Source organism: Trachemys scripta, chromosome 1 (genome assembly GCF_013100865.1).
Source record: "Trachemys scripta elegans isolate TJP31775 chromosome 1, CAS_Tse_1.0, whole genome shotgun sequence".
NCBI lineage: Eukaryota > Metazoa > Chordata > Testudines > Emydidae > Trachemys > Trachemys scripta.
Window position 1 is genome coordinate 325523617 of NC_048298.1, and position 17357 is coordinate 325540973.

General features: G+C 42.1%; 1 protein-coding gene across 8 annotated transcripts in view; it reads left to right on the forward strand.

Moving 5' to 3' along the window:
- The window catches only part of DLG2 (discs large MAGUK scaffold protein 2), a 1462668-nt gene that overhangs the window by 734765 nt on the left and 710546 nt on the right, over positions 1-17357 (forward strand). For 2 of the 8 annotated variants that reach the window (XM_034759050.1, XM_034759051.1), the window contains exon 1: positions 15825-16114. The exons of the other annotated variants lie outside the window; for them this stretch is intronic. In XM_034759050.1, coding sequence (XP_034614941.1) covers positions 16037-16114 — 78 coding nt within the window. In that variant the 5' untranslated portion in view covers positions 15825-16036. Of the gene's footprint in view, positions 1-15824; positions 16115-17357 lie in introns of those variants that run through there. 8 annotated transcript variants of the gene reach the window in all.

The following is a 17357-nucleotide window of genomic DNA, read 5'->3' on the forward strand; positions in this document are numbered from 1 at the left end:
TATAAACGGAGGGAGTTGACAGGAATTCTCTGCTCTAAGAATATGATAAGCCAATTAAAAAGCGAAGTGTATAAGATCATAATTAGGCCAGCCATGACTTATGGGTTGGAATGCTGGCCAATAAGGAAGAGAGACTACTTCACACTGTTGACATGAAGAATGCTCAGGTGGAAATTGGGTGAGGCAAGACCTGATAGGCTATACAATGAAACAATGCAAGCAATAATGTAGGTAGCTCCCATCATGGAAAAGCTGAGGGAGTATTGACTGAGATGGCTTGGCCATGTGAGACAATGAGATGTGCAATATGTTGGCCAGAGAGTACAAGAGCTAGTAGCCATGGGACAAAGACCACAAGGAAGATCTAGAAAAACATGGTTCAAGATGCAGAAGGAGCACATGAAGGTGGTGGTGTCTGCTTGGAAGATGCACACTTGACAAGAATGCTTGGAGACTAAGAACAGGAGCTGCTCACCCCAATTGTGAGGACAATAAGAATATGCTATCTAAGCATATTCCCACTTTGTGGCATACTGGCCACTTAAGCACCAAATTTTCTTCATGAATCGGAAATATATTCAACAGCCTGTCTGCCTTTATAATAAAATCCTGTATTTCTCAGTGTGTGGCCTCATAAAATGTTTCTGAGAGACTATGCCCCTTGCTCAAGAGATTTGGACCAGCTGTCAAACAGGCCAGATGAGCAGTTCTGCTCAGCTGCAGTCTAATTAAAGTTATGCACTTACTGAATTTTTTGCATTTTAAACCCTGAATGGATAATGTTCCACTCTACTCCAGTACAGCATGAAATATTGATACAGAATATGTTTCAACTATTTGGAATCATTCTTCCATCTCTGTGGAAGAATTAAAATGCTGTTAAATAATACTGATATACTTCACAAAACAAAGTGGAAATTTGTTTAATCACAATTAAAATATGAAATGTAAAATTTCATGCAAAAATAATTATTGTAGTGTGGATTATTGAAGTAGTGCCCTATCCTGGCAGCTGAACAAAGAATACATTGCTAGTTCTTGCATAACCTCTGTTCTTCATCCATGTAGGATTAGATTTCAGTTAAGTGTTTTAAATGCTAGAGTAAATATTTATTTATAAACCAGTTTGGAGTGTTTCTATTTGTCAATTTATATTTTCTCTGACCTGTGGGGCATTTCAAAAATGTTTTCACATGTTATCACAAACCTGGTAAGTGAAAGTGATATCTTTTTTGGAAATGTTCTCAAATATTTTTAGGATTTGTTTTTAAAACAGATTATAGTTGTATGAATCAAGTTGGTGGGACCTGTTGTTGTTCAAAAGCTGTGAATTAATTAACTTCTAAGATCTAGCTAATTAACGCTGTGTGTGCTACTTTGTTGAATTATTTGTATTGCTTTTATTTTGATGGGTGCTGATGACAGGTAAAATGTTCCTGAAGTGCCTAAGATACTTAGGCATCTTTAAAAAAAAAAAAAAATTCCCAGCATGCTTAGTACTTTACAGAATATGAAGTGGACAGGCTCCCTGCATCCACAAACCTTAGTCTTTTATTATTTTTAATAACACCCAAACTTATGCTGTGCACTTCCAAAACACTGAGAGGGAGACAGCTCCTGCTTTAAAAGAGCATACAATCTCACTTGACTGTGAGATAAATTCTGAAGTTCTTCATCAGGAAAAACTGCACTCGATGAAGGGAATTTAGCCATAAGGATTTTTTTAAGTGAAATATCCTAAAAGCATTAAGGCTGAATTCATCTCTCATGTAGCTATGTTCACTTCAGTGGAATTGCCCCAGGGATGAGTTTGGCATATAGTATCAATATGCTACAAATCTTATGGTAATAAGATACACATTAAAAACATCTGGAACTTTAAACTTGGTTATAGTTCATTATGGTGGTAGTTTAGAATCCTATTTTATTTATATCATCATCATTTAAAATTAGACACAAGGAAGACATGTGGGTAAAGACAGTTTTATATTTATTATATATATATTCCATAATGTGTTGAGGGTGTATTTGGTTGCTCTTACAAGAGCTTATCAATGTACATAAGCCAAGTGGACCATAGTTTTTAAATATTACCATAAATCAGATGCAATCTCCCTTACGTTTAGTCTACTATGTGTGGAGAAATATTATGGAGAAATTACCTTCTTTTAGGAAACCCAGAGTTTAGCGTAAATGGGTTATAACTCGTTTCATTATCGTGGACTTGAAGATGGAATGAGCCTTCATATAATTTTGGACCTCCTGCTATTAAAATAGGTCAGTTTGTTTATATATTCGTAGTATTGTATTTTTCTCTGTTTCTTATATGTTTGTGGCTGTGATTTAGTATGCCTTGCTAGTACTCCTCCACCTCCAGCACAGATCTAATTGAAAATGAAACCTTTTGTCTTCAGTGAATGAGATCAGGCACTCCTAAATGTATTAAAAGTGAAGGCGAAGGAGACAAAAACAGATTGCGTGCCTCCTCTGAGAAACAGCTGGAGACACAACTCCTACTGGTATGCTGTTTAATGTTCAGTGCCCTCTCACAAAGGGTAAAGAGAAACATGAGACTTAGCATACGCTGTTTCTTCATGATAGCCATACCTTGATGTGCACTATGCCCACAGTGGGTGGGCCGGAGGCAATTAATTCATCTGCCCTTTTCCACGTTAGGGACAGAAATATATGGGGACAGCATGTTTCATTTTTGAGCCGTTTCCTAGAAGCACGCTAACAGTAATACTTCATGTAAAGAATGTCACTTGTATCTTATGCTTTAATAGTGATTTTCTCTTCATACCGGCAGAGCTAATCACAGGGGTTTTTTAGTCCTCATCAAGATGAAACTGAGGCTTAAAGATTGTACCATCTGCATATCTTACCTTGCAAATAACTAGTACCTGTGAATAATGTGGCTGCAATCTACACTATATTGTTGATGTATTTCTGTAAAACTACTGTAAGAGGCAGTGTGGTTAGCAGGTGTGGGACACACCACCTGAGTTGTGATCCCAACTTGTTAAAGATTCTGCTATGGCTGTGGGTTGGGTTAGTCCCTGGAGCTGTAGTTTTCAAAAGGCCTCATAGAAACAAATGAGCCCTATGGGGTGCCTGTGATGTTTTGTGGACTACCCAGACCGGTATGAGGTTCTGTCAGCCCTCGTCCTGTAACACCAGGGTGCCTTGGTGCCTATGGTTCAACTCCCTGACACCACTTGCCAGCGCACAAGCATAACGGCTTGCCCTTGCTCTCATCAGCCTAGTTCCTTCTTCCAAGGTGACACCAAGAGCCTTTCCAATCCTGAGTCTCCCAAAACCTTCTTCCCTGTGTTTTTAGTTACCAGATATTTGGACCATTCCCCTCTGGTTCGGCATTGCTGAAAGCATGAAACCAGCCCCCCTTCCCCCCCCCCCCCCCGTCCCCAGTTATCAGTTCACTTTGCTGCACACAGTTCTCAGTTTCGACAACAGAGACCTGCTTGGGGTAAAAATAAACAAAACGTGTATTCAGTACAAAAACCACAGATTCAAAGATGAAATAGTAAGGGAAGCAAACATCTACAGGTTACAGAGAAAATAAACAAAGACTCACCATTAGGCTTTACGTTTCAGATTAGATAAACTCCCTTTTCTAATACAAGTTACCTATTGCCTTTGAACAATTTCCCCATGTGCCCCCTAGCTACTGGACTTCCTACCTGCAGGCTGTCCCTCAGTTTGTCCAAGGATTTCATTTCAAACCTTGTCCATTTTAAAAGGGTTTGTTTGTTTTTCTTCAGTCAAGACAAAGTGGGGAAAAAGCCCTCATTTCTTAGTTTTCAAAGACTGGAATTTTCTTTTCAGTTTCAAGCTGTTACCATTTGCTTTGATGGTTCCTCTTTGATTTTTGCTGGGTGGGACAATGGCTCCGGTGCTTGAAGGTACTATTGTCTGATTGAGGTGGTAGCCCCCTCCCTGCTTGATGGCTTCACTGCCATGTTGTGAGATGCTGTTTATATATATGCACATGTAACCCTTCTGCCAGGTGGAGCCAGCAGCAACAAGGGCCCGGTTCAGTATCTAGAGGTTCAGTATCTCCTTTTCAACCATACAACACAAAACCAGCTGGAGCCCCCACCCAGTGACCTGGGACAATTACAAACCACCCCCTCAGCACCTCTAAGAGGCAATACTTCCCCTCTTGCAAGTACAGAGTCCGAGTGTAGCAAAAACTTTTAATAAAAGGAGGGAAGTAACTCAGCATTAACTAGGGAAAACACTAGGGTTCATAAACATAAACCATGAGCAAAGACCCACCCCTAAGTAAGTTGGGCAGTGTCCTTTTCCCTTCAGGTTCTTAAGTACAGCAACCCAAAAGTCCCTTTAACGTGCCCATCCCTTCTCTACACTCCACACACAGTTGCTGTCCTTGGCCAGAGCAGCCCCAGAGTTCAGAGGTTCATCGGCAGAGTTCACCTCCCACCCTGAGTAGAAGATTGGGGGTGCACAAGGAGGCATCTTACACTCCCCGCTGCTCAGGCACTTGCTTGTTGCCCAAACAGCCAATTGCCACACCTCTCTTCTGGGCTCTGCTCTGGCCCTCTCCACCAGCCTCCCTGCTGGCCACTCACCACACCTCTCAAACAGCCACCTGGCTAGCCACTCACCAAGATTTCTTCAGGGCCCCCCACTTAATTCAGCTCTCAGCAATTTCAGCTGTTAGTGGGGGAGCCTCACTGCTGGTGCACACTGGGCAGTCTCTTGCAATAGAGACACTGTCCCAAAGTAGGTTTAATACTTAGACCTCGGTATCAGTGATTTTCATCTCTGCAGCATGTAACAAGACTCTCAATTGAGTCTAAATTAGCTCTTTTATTATAGTGTGGAGAGAGGAAGGATCAAATGGTGTCTGGGACCCTTAAAGAGCCCTAGATACAAGTACCTATCCCCACCCTCTCTTAACTCATTGGGCTTTGGAACCCATGTCCCCTGTCTAGCAAGTGCCATTCAGTTGAGGGTGAGTCCCTCCATCAAGGTATGCCAGGTACAGTTCTGCTGCCCTTGGTTCACACAACAAGGATAACAACCCTTTATTACTCCTGCCCCAATAACAAAGAGACTGGGGATCCAGCACCAGCCACAAGTGATCATTTAGGCAAGCAATCCCATCAAGCTGAGCACCTAGGCAGTTGGGTGAGTCCATGCAAACTAGATCAGCTCCTGAAGTCCTTTTCCATAGCTCACCACTAGATGTCAGGAGAGAGTTCATTCAGACTCTGCTTACTTACATATACATGCATTCATAACCATAACTTTTATACAGCTCATAATGAGTATTCAGTTCTGTGCTTTACAAGCTTTCATAAAGATCTTACTCAATACTCTTACAGTAGAGTAACATAGTATGCAATCAGTTGGTTGAACTGCTTATTTTTTTGGCTTTAAACCTTCTGTTCCCCCTTTGGATGTCTGGATCTCCATTGTCTCAGTGCCCAAAAGGGGATTTTTAAAAGTAAGGTATGAGCATTTACAAGTTGTCAGTGTTTCAAGAGGCAGGTTTGGGGTATTGGTTGAGTTCCTAGAGAGTATTTGCAGAAGCAACCAGGAGCATGCAAAAGCTGCTCCAGACTCTTGAAACAGTGAATTCAAAAGCACAAATAAGCTGGAGGTACAAGTGGTTGAAGCAATATCCAGTCAGAAGGTCTCCTGCAGCCTTAGTGGTGAAAACAATGCAGCCTGTTCAGTTCTGTGGGAAGAGTTGGGGAAATACAGGATATTGTTAGGTGGCCAGAATGTTATAGGTGATGGCTGTTCAGGGTCACACTACTATGTTTGTACAGAGGAGGAATCAGCTGCTTTTACCCCTTTCTGTTACCATGCTGTCTCCTGTCTCCCCATGGCAGGGAGCACTCCCTCTTAGAAGGGAATAAACTCATTGATAAGGGTATTTCCAATCCCCAGTGAAATTCTTACCTTTTCCTAATCTACCATCTCCCAAGGGAGACAATCTCTTCTAGGGCTGCTTACTGTGCATGGTGGTTAAGTAATCTCCATTAAGGTGGAGCAAATCATTCCCTTTGGTGTGTCTATTTCACAGGATGGTGTGGAGAGGCTAGTGCTCCAAAGAGCACAGGAGAAATCTGTCCATGCTATCTGGGAGGCCCTTGCTTAGCCATGAAAGAATGGGTAAGGGGCACCTTATGCACCCACTTGACCATGTATGCTGTCAAGGTTCCTTCCCCACTCTGAACTCTAGGGTACAGATGTGGGGACATCATGAGAACCTCTAAGCTTAACTACCAACTTAGATCTGGTTTTGCTGCCACCACCCAAATTATTTATGAGTTATTTGGGAAACTCTGTCTACCTCCCCCCCAGAATATCTCCCTCCCAAGGAAGGTAGACAGAGTTACTATAACACTTCCCTGGGTAGCCTTGAGAGACTTCTCCACCAATTTCCTGGTGAACACCGATCCAAACCCTTGGATCTTAAAACAAGGAAAAATCAATCAGGTTCTTAAAAAGAAGGCTTTTAATTAAAGAAAGAAAGTAAAAATCATCTCTGTAAAATCAAGATGGAAAATAACTTTACAGGGTAATCAGATTCAAAGAGCCCAGAGTAACCCCCTCTAGCCTTAGGTTCAAAGTTACAGCAAACAGAGGTAAACCCTCTAGCAAAAGGAACATTTACAAGTTGAGAAAACAAAGATAAAACTAATACACCTTTCCTGGCTGTTACTTACAAGTTTGAAATATGAGAGACTTGTTCAGAAAGATTTGGAGAGCATGGATTGATGTCTGGTCCCTCTTAGTCCCAAGAGCGAACAACCCCCAAAACAAAGAGCACAAACAAAAGCCTTCCCCCCACCAAGATTTGAAAGTATCTTGTCCCTTATTGGTCCTTTGGGTCAGGTGTCAGCCAGGTTACCTGAGCTTCTTAACCCTTTACAGGTAAAAGGATTTTGGTGTGTCTGGCCAGGAGGGATTTTATAGTATTGTACACAGGAGGGCTGTTACCCTTCCCTTTATAGTTATGACATATGCCCATGCAACTGATACACACAATCTGTCCCTTTTAAGATTTAACCCCTAACTAATACAGCAAATCCATTCATAGGTCTAACTCTGAATCCAGCAGAATGAACCAGGGCTCCTTTGTTCCATGTTATTTGCCACTAAAACAAAAGATGAGAGCTGGTGGCTTTTCTCACAGCTGACGTGTAGGTGGCATCCGCAAAGGTGATATATGTCCTTGATCTGAGTTTTCACCTTCAAACACCATTGAAAGACGAGAGCACCCACACCTAGTTTTGAAGGCCACCATGTTTGCTAATTTGCATATTATGAAACTAACAATTTATTTCTGATCATGACTGTGATCAAACCCACTGTGCTCAAAACATGCGTCAGACCTCAACAAATCAGGAATTGACTTCAAACTTGTGTGACTTTAAAAAAACAAAACAGGAATAAGTTACCGGTATGTTTTCTTTTTATTTGCCTTCTGGTTTCTGAGGCTTTAAGTGACACAAATCATGTTTTCAAGCTTTTCCCATCAGCTTTGAGGGCTAGAAACTTTCATATTTAAAAAAAAGCTGCCATTTTTGTGCCAGCTCTTGATTTCGGCAGCTGAGGTTTTCTGAATAACATGAAGTTCCATGAGACTAGTGATAAAATCGCAGAGTTTGCAACACTGGAAAAGCCTCTATGCTGGCACTGAGGGAATGTCAGATTAGCAGTTCATTGTCTCAGATGCTGAGAAATTTTTGCTCTCATCTCTGCCCAGTCCGATTTGGTGAAATAAGAGAATTTGTCTATTAACCAACTGACAATTTTGTCTGTCACATTGGGTGGTAGAGCAACTGGCCCTTGCCTTCCCTTAAACTTGCAGTTCTTATTGGCCCTTAATGGCATTGAGAATCATTTTTTTTAAATGGTTCTGAAGGCAAACCTTGCAGGTGATTATTCTTGTATGCGTTATAGGTATTCCCATGTCACCGCGGAACCATTTAGGAGTGTGATTTTGTCACATTACATTCTGCCTGATTCTCTGAAACTGAAGCAAGGAGACAGCACCTTTAGTTCAACCCACTGCAGAAAGCAGAGTTCCTTTCCACGTACTTCCCAAGACCCATACAGATTAAGGGGCTAACATGTTACCATGCATTGTGGAGCTGTTTATCCTGGCACACTGCTGTGTGGAGGGCAAAAGATAGATCATGGCAAGCCAAGTGTTTTTAATTCAAAATGTGTCCAGCCAGGGTCAAACTGTCCCTTGTCTATTTTGCAGTCTGCTTCAGCAACAGCTACGCATGGAAAGTGAAAAGCTACTATAATATTGCCGTGGTGGTGGTGGTGAAACAGGGACCAATTACCTGCTTTTATGATACTCTTCCCTCCTTTCTTAGGGGCTTTTCCGTCGGTTTGGAGGGTAGTGAGGTCATTCCACTGTTTCCATTTTAGCACACAAATGCCACGTGAGAGGAATGTTGAAGTGTCTGGAGTGACAATAGTTGATTTGGCAAAGGGATGAAGGTGGATTGCTCAGCTGTGAAATTTAGAAATAAAAAGTAAACTATTGCCTGGAAATACCATCATAGAGTAGAGAGTTTTTTAAAATTCCATAGGCTTGGAGCCCAGCTGAAGGCTGATGGCCCGTACAATTTAGACTGCCAGTGAGCATTAGAGCTGGTCAAATGTTCTGATTTTATGATGAAGAAAGCTTGATAAATAACTTGAGGTTCTTTGACCGGCGATGGTTCTGTTAAATTGTCTTTCTTCTCATGGATGACAGAGCAGAGTTGTATGCAGTGCAATTGTAGCTTTGTTAGGAAGGGTTTGAATGAGGAGAGGAAGGTGGCTTGGTAAAGAGGTACAAACTGATTTTTATGGCAATTACGCTGGCCCCATTCCACCGTGTAATGGTGCGAGACTCACCACCAGGGTGCCTCCTGTTGACCGTTCTGCAATTAGCTCAAGTCCTTCCGCAGGGCACTTTTCTCCGATAGTGTCTTGTTCGCCGTTACTCCTGCTTTGCTGTCTCCACCACTCTGTGACCCGCATTTGTCCCCGGACCATGGCATCTGCTTCTGGGGCAAGCTATGCCCCACTCCGCTGTCTTCCCCCCTTTTGGGGGAACCATCAGTCAATAATCCAGCCACTTGCCCCAATGGCTTGCTGCAGTCACCAGTCTAGTCCCTTGCTCCAGGGACAAACTGCAGTCTATGTTGGCCACTTCCCTCAGGGCAAATGGGGGCAGCCCTAGCCCCTCCAGGGCCTCAGCCTGGCAGCGATCAGCCAGAAGCTCCTCCTGCTCTGCTACCCTGCCCAGCTCTGCTCTAGCCATGGTGTTCCTAGACAGCCAGTCCTTCTCCCTAGCAGGCCAGGGAGAGACTCTCTCTGCTCTGTTGAGGAGCTCTTTATATATGGCCCCTGCTGGCCCTGATTGGCCACTGCAACAAGCCACCTCCCAATTGGCTTGTTTAGTGAGCCCTCCTCTAATTGGAGGGTTCTGCGCAGGCTTCCTCTGGTCTGCTTTAACCCTTCCCCCCTGTGTGGGGCAGCCGCCCCACCACACACCGATTTGATCAGAGTCTCTACAATTACCTTCACTTTCTGACAGTAGCACCACGGACAAAGGCTCGGGCTAGCTGCCTGTATACAGTCCCACCTGACACCCCCTTCCCCCTCCCCCCCCCCGGTATATATTCAGGTGGCTAGCCCAAGCGGTCATCTGTGCTGTCATGGCCACACCTCTATTTTTAGGCACTACCCTGAGCAGACTAACACATGTAAGGAACCCATGCTGGCTATTACACCTCCCAGCTGCTGTGTAGACATACCATCTAATACCCAGTTCCCCATCTGTGTAAATGGGATCTAGCACTGCCTTAACTCACAGGGTTGTTGTGAGGATAAATATGTCAAAGATTGTGAGGCATTCTGATATTTAGTGCTGGGGGCCATATAAGTCCTAACATAGATATGTAGATGGTAAGAGAATGAGCCTCCTCTCACTGAAATTAATTGCATTCTGTTCGTTTATACATGGCATTCATCACCATTGTGTCTGAGTACTTTCCAAGAAGTGCCCTAGCAACATATGTGACTAGCATCTGTCATGTGTGGTTTATTCTTTCTCTTTCCCTCCTCAAGGATAAAGTGGATGGGGTTTTATTATCTTTATTATTTTTTATTATTTCACCACACAAATACAAGTCTGATGGTAACAGTATACTCCTTACTTTCATTTGTCGCAAGAATGTGAGCAGCTTAATGGTAAATTAAGGTTCTTCGGTGCCACTTTAATTTTGTACTGTTTACTTTAACTGCTGAAAGAAACTTTAACAAGTTTCTCTGTTAGAAATTTTTGAAGTTATTTGGGTACTTTTGACAAATTTACGCTGAACCATAGGCAAAGGTAAGAGCAAAACTGGCATTGCTAAAGTTTTTTTTTTTTTTTTTAAGGTTGCTAAAGTTTGCAATGTTAATTGTGTGGCTCACTAGAGTTTCCCAAGCACCAGCAGAAATTAGAGTGGAAAATCAATTTCGAAAATCAAAATTAAGTACCGTAGTTAAGTCTGTCTCCACTCCAAGGCTTAACAAGGAAAAGAGAGAGAACTGGCTAAGTTTAAAACTTTCCTTGTTCTCTTATACTATTATGCTGCATAGGACCAGAACACCAAATTGCAAACAGTAGCTGCCCATAATTTAAGGGTTACATTAGTGCCAGGGATGACCCTTTGTTGTAGTTGAGTTTCAGAAGGGAGAATGTCAAGAGCAAAGTGACTCGGCACAAGAGAAGGGCTATAGGAGTTAGAGCCAGGAAAAAGGGAGGAAAAAAGGAAGAAAATGGGCCACTGCCTTCCTCAGCATCCACCATTTCATCTTTATTCCTTTTCAGTTTCTTGCTCCAACCTTTCTTTCATCTGTTTTTCCTTCTCCTCCTGTCATGGAGTCACAGGCCCAATGCTCTGAAACAGCCCTGTATGAAGCGAGCCAGGACTCTGGGCTAACGTGACTTCCCTCAGGGAACGCTGTCCAGGGCAAAAACCTCCTCAGATATGGCCTTCCTGGGTCTGACCTTGGAGCATTCAGCACCCCTGTTCCTACCATGTACTTCCCTCAGCGGGTCCATGCATGGGGTCTTGGGGAAGCCAGAGGGGCCCTGCACCCCAACTCTGCAATCAGCGGTGACTCTCAGTCAGCGTGTAAAACAGAAGGGTTTATTAGTGGACAGGAACACAGTGTAGAACAGAATTTGTTACCACAGAAATCAGGAATTTCCGGCAAAGCCCATCTTGAGGACTCCCTCCCCTGGGTCCCAAACAGGAGACTGAACTGGACCCCGCTGCCTGTCCTCCAACATGTCCATTGCCCCTCCTCCAGCTCTTTGTCTTGCTTCCTGGGCAACATGTCACCTGGTCACATCCCCTTCCTGGTTCTCAGATTATGAAGGGCACTGTCCATTGCTTACATGCATGCAGCTGGGCAGCCTCCCCTGCCCCCAAGGGCCTCAGCAAAAGTGACACACCGTTATTCCCACCACCTAGGCTTTGGTGCAATACGCAGGGAAACTGAGATACACACAGTATTCATGCAAAACAGTAAGATTCACATCCAACATAAGAAGGGGAAAAACCCCACTTTGTCACAACTCCTCTTTCATTTTTGTTAGAACAAGTAACTGTAAATCCGAACTCCTGGGCTCTATTCCTGACTCTGCCACTGACTTGCTACATCACCTGTGATGAATCTTGTAACCTGTAAACAATTTCATTTTCCCCATCTATAAAATACCAATCTGACAGCGATAGTTTAATTTGTTTATGAAACGATTGAGCTCCTCTAGACTTTACAGATGTGCAAAGTATCATTATTAATCATTGTTCCATCTTCCCGATCATGAGGAATTTAGAATCTTTGTAGATAAGCCAGTGTGGGTTTTAGCAGTTGCATAAAAATGCTGTTTATAATAGAAAGGAGGAGGAGTCATCCTGTAAGAACCATGTATATAGCAATGAACCAGACTGAAAATGCTCTCCAAAGCTGCGGTCTACATTGGCCTTTGTGTGAGGTGGGCATCTATGAGCTGGGCTCTCAAAATAAGTGGCACAAGTTGAGGTTCCTAGCACTTCTAGATGCACTGACTAATACAGCTTTTCATAACGCTTCACAACATGATGATGTTGTATCGGAAGATCAGCTGGAACAATTGCATTCTCAAAGAGGGCAAACTGATGGTTGAATACGATCAGTCCAATCCATTTCTGAAATCTCCTGGTTTGTTCTCTTCCTCTCTTTCTCCCCACACCCTGCTCTGCCTGATGTGAATTTATAAACCCAGGGCTGGGGTTACTATATTAGCCCTAATTGTATCTCCTTTAACTTGTGAATGGGAATTAAAGCTTCATTGAGAGTAGCAGATGCTCAGCATCTGTTCAGGCCCTAAATGGCTAACTTTTTCCTAATATGGCTGTTTTAATATTATTATAGAAATTGCTTTATTATATGGCTAAACTATTTTTAATTATCAACTTCATCTGTGATGTATATACACTTTGTTGTGTGTGTCTATTCAAACACGCACACTGGCAGACGTGCAAGAGGCTATTTTCTACACTGCGTGCGCACACACTTACTAGAGAGATGACATGTATCTTCACCACAGAGGGGATGACACCACCACTTGCGCATCCCTTAACAAGTGAAGATGAATGCCCTGTCTCAAGCTAAGCTGCACTGCTTTATATATGCTGTTTAAGTACAACGGCACTATTAAAAATGAAAAAAGAGGCTGTCAGTCAAAATGACATACGAAGTATATCAACAAATAGCAAGGCGTTTGAAATAATTGTCTATTTCAATACTTTGAGCATCACTTGCCATTTATTTGATGTCATGAGAATAATAGGATTTTATCAGAGGCAGCAATCAACCATTTCATTTTGTTTGTGCATCCGCAGATTTGTCTACAGACTAACTCTGCTCACATAATTCTGAGAATCCTATTTAATATATGGTATACATGTGAACATTTGATTGAAAGCACCCACTCATTCCCAGCAAGAAGCCCCTTGTAAAATTTGCTCTTAACTGATTATCTCGTATTGGCAATTGTAGTCTTACACAATCACATGCATCTGTCTGTCCTTGAACACAGCACTTCACTGATCAACCTATAGTACTTATTCCTCCTGTGAGCAGACCACAGCTGCGAGCTCCAATTTTCTAAAGCAGGACAGCTTGTAACATCTCTGTAAAACAAGGCTTTGTTATAGTTACAATAAAAAAAAAAAAAAAAATCAGTAGGTACAAATCCCATTAAGCCCACTTTTGACTATTTCTGAACGCATAGTTTATGAAGGAACTGTAATAAAATGGTTTATAATCTGACCATTTCTTTAGTGTACCTTTTGGGATATGTGTGGTTTTGAGTTTTAGAAATACATTTATAATTCTTACATTTCTTTTACCCTCCCTTGTCTATAACTTTTTGGGTCAGTGGAGGAATAAGATCAGTAATGCCCCTAATGATGCCAGCGGTAAGGCATGAAAATAAGATTTGTCTTTGAACTGGGATTTCCTCTGTTGACTGGCTCTAAGCAGCTGAGCATACAGAAGAAGAATACTGTAAATTCTATATAAATAGTGGCTTTCTTTCTGCCTCTATCTCAAAAAAAGATGAAGAAATACATTCACATGGAATAGTACTGAAGCAATTTCAAAGCATACTTTTTCGGTGTCTAAAACTTATGGGGAGGGGTAATGTTCCAGTATGTGTGTATATATGCAAGTATATTGCATGAAAATTTCTAGTGTTGGTTAAAAAGCAGCAGAGGGACATTTATTTTTTCTTCCTTCTATTTTTCTGATCCGTGGTTACTCCTTTTTAAATATGAGGTCTTCAGTTTTCTGCTGAATCTTCCAGGACATTGTTCTTTTGATGAAGGTTAACAATCCTTTCCGGGAGGATTCACCTCCCAGCACATACCCCGTGAAGCTGGGTCACTGTCTGTTCCCTGTCTCCCCCCTCTCCCTTCCCGTGATGCCAAGTTGCATTGTGTAGCACACCCCAATTATAAGTTGATGAAATCAGGGCTGAATTAATCTTTCTTTGTGAGCCCCAGTGCCCAGCCTGTGGCCCCGCCCCCACTTGGCCTCTGTCTCCCTAGGCTCTGCCCACTGCTCGCATGAGGGTGGGAGGGAGAAGAGTGAGAGAGGAGGTGGGAGAGGGGGCGGAGTGGAGCAAGCAGCAGGCAAGGCCTTGGGGGAAGAAGCTGAGTGGGGGCAGGGCCTTGGTGTGGAACGCGGAGACATAGGGTCACGGTCTGGGCGATGAGGCCCCTTCTGAGTGTGGCACCATGCCATTGTAAACCCAGTACTGGAATCTAATCAGTCTTTGCACCTCGGAGATTCAACTGTCCTTTCTTTAGAGTCCCATGGGTGGTGGGGAGAGGAGAAATTTGTATTTAATCAAAAAATTTCCATTGAAATAATAATATACAGAACCCTTCTATTTATCTATAGATCTCAAAGCACTTTACAGAGGAGTCTGTATCACTATTTCCATTTTACAGGTGAGAAAACTGAGGCACGGAGAGTTGAAGGGACTTACCCAAGGTCACCCAGCAGGCTAGTAGTGCCCTTGGTGTGGCTGTGCTGTGCTTAGGAGTCTTAAACTGGGGAGGAATCCTTTGCTTCCCAAACTCTTAGGCCCTTAGTAGATCCATCTCCATGGAAGCTGTTGTGCATTAATTCCAAGGAGTGCAGTAACTACTGGAACGATTTAGCAGTGGGCTTACTGTCCAGTCTCTGCTAATCGTGAATTGCCCTAACCCTCATGGCGGGGCGGAAGTAATTCCTGGGTGTGGGCTCTACAAATTCTACCCCTGCATGGCGGAAGATCACTGGTTCTGTTACTTCTTAGCACTTCTATAGCCTTGGGACCGGGAGGGCTAGGGCCAGGGCCAGGATTTGCCCTATGATGCTAATCAATATCAAATGTGAAACCCTGCTGGAAACCCTATAAGTTTATGACATGAAAACTGCCCTTGGCTGGGAGGAACATCTGGTTGTTACTCTTAAATCTGCAGCCAAAAAGGATATATTTCTGCCTAATGCTTAGCAGAGAATTTAACAGCAAAGCAAATGGAAGGGTTAAAGCCGAGGTACGTGGCAACAGGAAAGCAGCAGATTGCTGTTTTGTTGTAAAAATAAGTATTCGTAAGCATTTCACCGCTCCATGTAAAATAACTAGTGATTAAAGGAAGAGGCGCAAACAAAGCTTAAATAAGGCAGAACTTAAAGACCAAATTTAAGAATGTCAGTTTCTTGTTTCATAATGAATGAATTCACATAGCAAAGATCCTCACGTGAGTCTTACATCTCTTAAAGCTACATTTGGTATCAGGAAATGAATTGAATAGATGTGATGTGTTTTAACTTGTCAACTGAAAAACCGGAGAAAAATATATGCAACTTAAAACAGTGTTATCCGTGAATCAGTTCACTCATTTCTCTTTTATATTTTAATTGCATTTGGCCATGTAAAACACCTGTTCCTTCATCTAATAGTGAATATACATTCCTATTCTATCAGCACTTCTGCCCCTTTTGATTTACCTGTGGTACTGTGTATCTTGCATTGAAACTGTTCCTGTCATTGCATACTAGCAAATGAAAAAGAATCAAAGAGTTAAATTTCAGAACACAAGAAGCAGGAGGTGAACTGTCTGCTACACTAGTTTACTGCAGCTTCCTTTCATACTGACACACATGTAGTTTGTGGTGACAGTGCTAAAGAACTGCAGACAGGCACTTAGCAGACTGGATGTGAGCTGGATGCAAAGATGCCTCACCCTGGACCTCCTGCTGACAGTATGTAAATACACCTGCAGACTGGTCATACAGGGTTTTTCAGAAACCACTATGAGAGGATCTGAGAAAGCAACAGCGTAGTAGTGAGACCTTTACCATCATTAGACTTGTATTTGAGCTCTGGTGGAAGTTTATTGTGCTGCATATCCAGACTGAAATCTGAACAATCACTACAATGTTTGCCTCTATTTGGTATGCCAAGAAGCTGGGACGCAGGTTTGTGCATAATGCCAGGAAAGCAAAAATAGAGAAGGTATGTTCTTAGTGGGAATATTAGCCTTGCCTCTCATGTACTACATACTGTAGTATATCTGATTCGGTTTTTTAATAAACTGAAAATGACCTATCACTATTTATGTGATTTCATGCAAACATTCTTGATTCATGTTTCTGTGCTTGTCAGTTTGTTTAAATGCTGAAGAGTCTTTATGGCCCTTTCATTTGAAAAATAAACAGCAGTACATCTGGTATCTTGCGTGTTCAGGGAACACTCCAGTAAACTTGTTGCTGTGCTGCATTATTTTTATGACTACAACATTAGGTTCTCAAACAACCATTGTTTTTTGCTGCTTGTATATATTTATCTAATATGGCACCAATCAGAATGTAATATGTTAAGTGTTAAAAGGATTGGGGATTTTATTTCGTGGTACTTGTTGAAATGCTGTATTGTAGCTTGGATCCCTCCTATTTAAATAGGAAGTAGCTATATTAAAAATAAATGGCTACAATCTTATCCATTAGTCATTGGTTTCTAGCATTATTTCTTTACTCTGTTTTTACATCAGTCATAAAATCATTTTTTATAAAATGTGTGACTATTTAACCAGCTGTTTTCTGTAAGTCCTCATACCGAAGATGCCTCTGTCATCTTTCCCTGAAGAACAAAACTTAAAATGTGTTAGAATTTACAGTTAGGAGCACTGGGAATAAGTCTTCCATTTTGATTTATAGAAGGTATTTATAAGAGCTGTAGTCCATCTTTGTGTTGAATTAACAGAATGATAGACACCATTTTTAAAATGGGATGATTTCACCAAAATTGGAACTCTGAGCAGTAGGTTGGGGAAAAGAGATTGAACTATACAGCTGTAAAGTTGCCTTCATTACTCTCATGTCATGTCTCCCTTGGTTTCTTTTGTCTTTGACGTAGCAAAAGGATTCCTAAAAAGGTTTCTTTATTATTTCTTTGGCATTTCTTTGTGATATAATCACTGACCCAGCACACAATTGCTCCGTCATCTGAATTCATTGGTAGCTGAAAACGCTCTTGACCTGGAACAAGTGATAACCAGAAGTAAACTGTTTTTATGATTCTGGGAGGAGACTGCCCTATCTTTCCAAGATTCCAAGTGGCAAAAATGCACAGCACCAAAGCTATGACAGATTGTACCTTAAACATCCACATCCTGGAAAATTATCCCAAAATCATATTCATGTGATCATTTTTTACCCATTCTTATGTTGTCACAAATTCCATTGTCTTAATGTGGGAT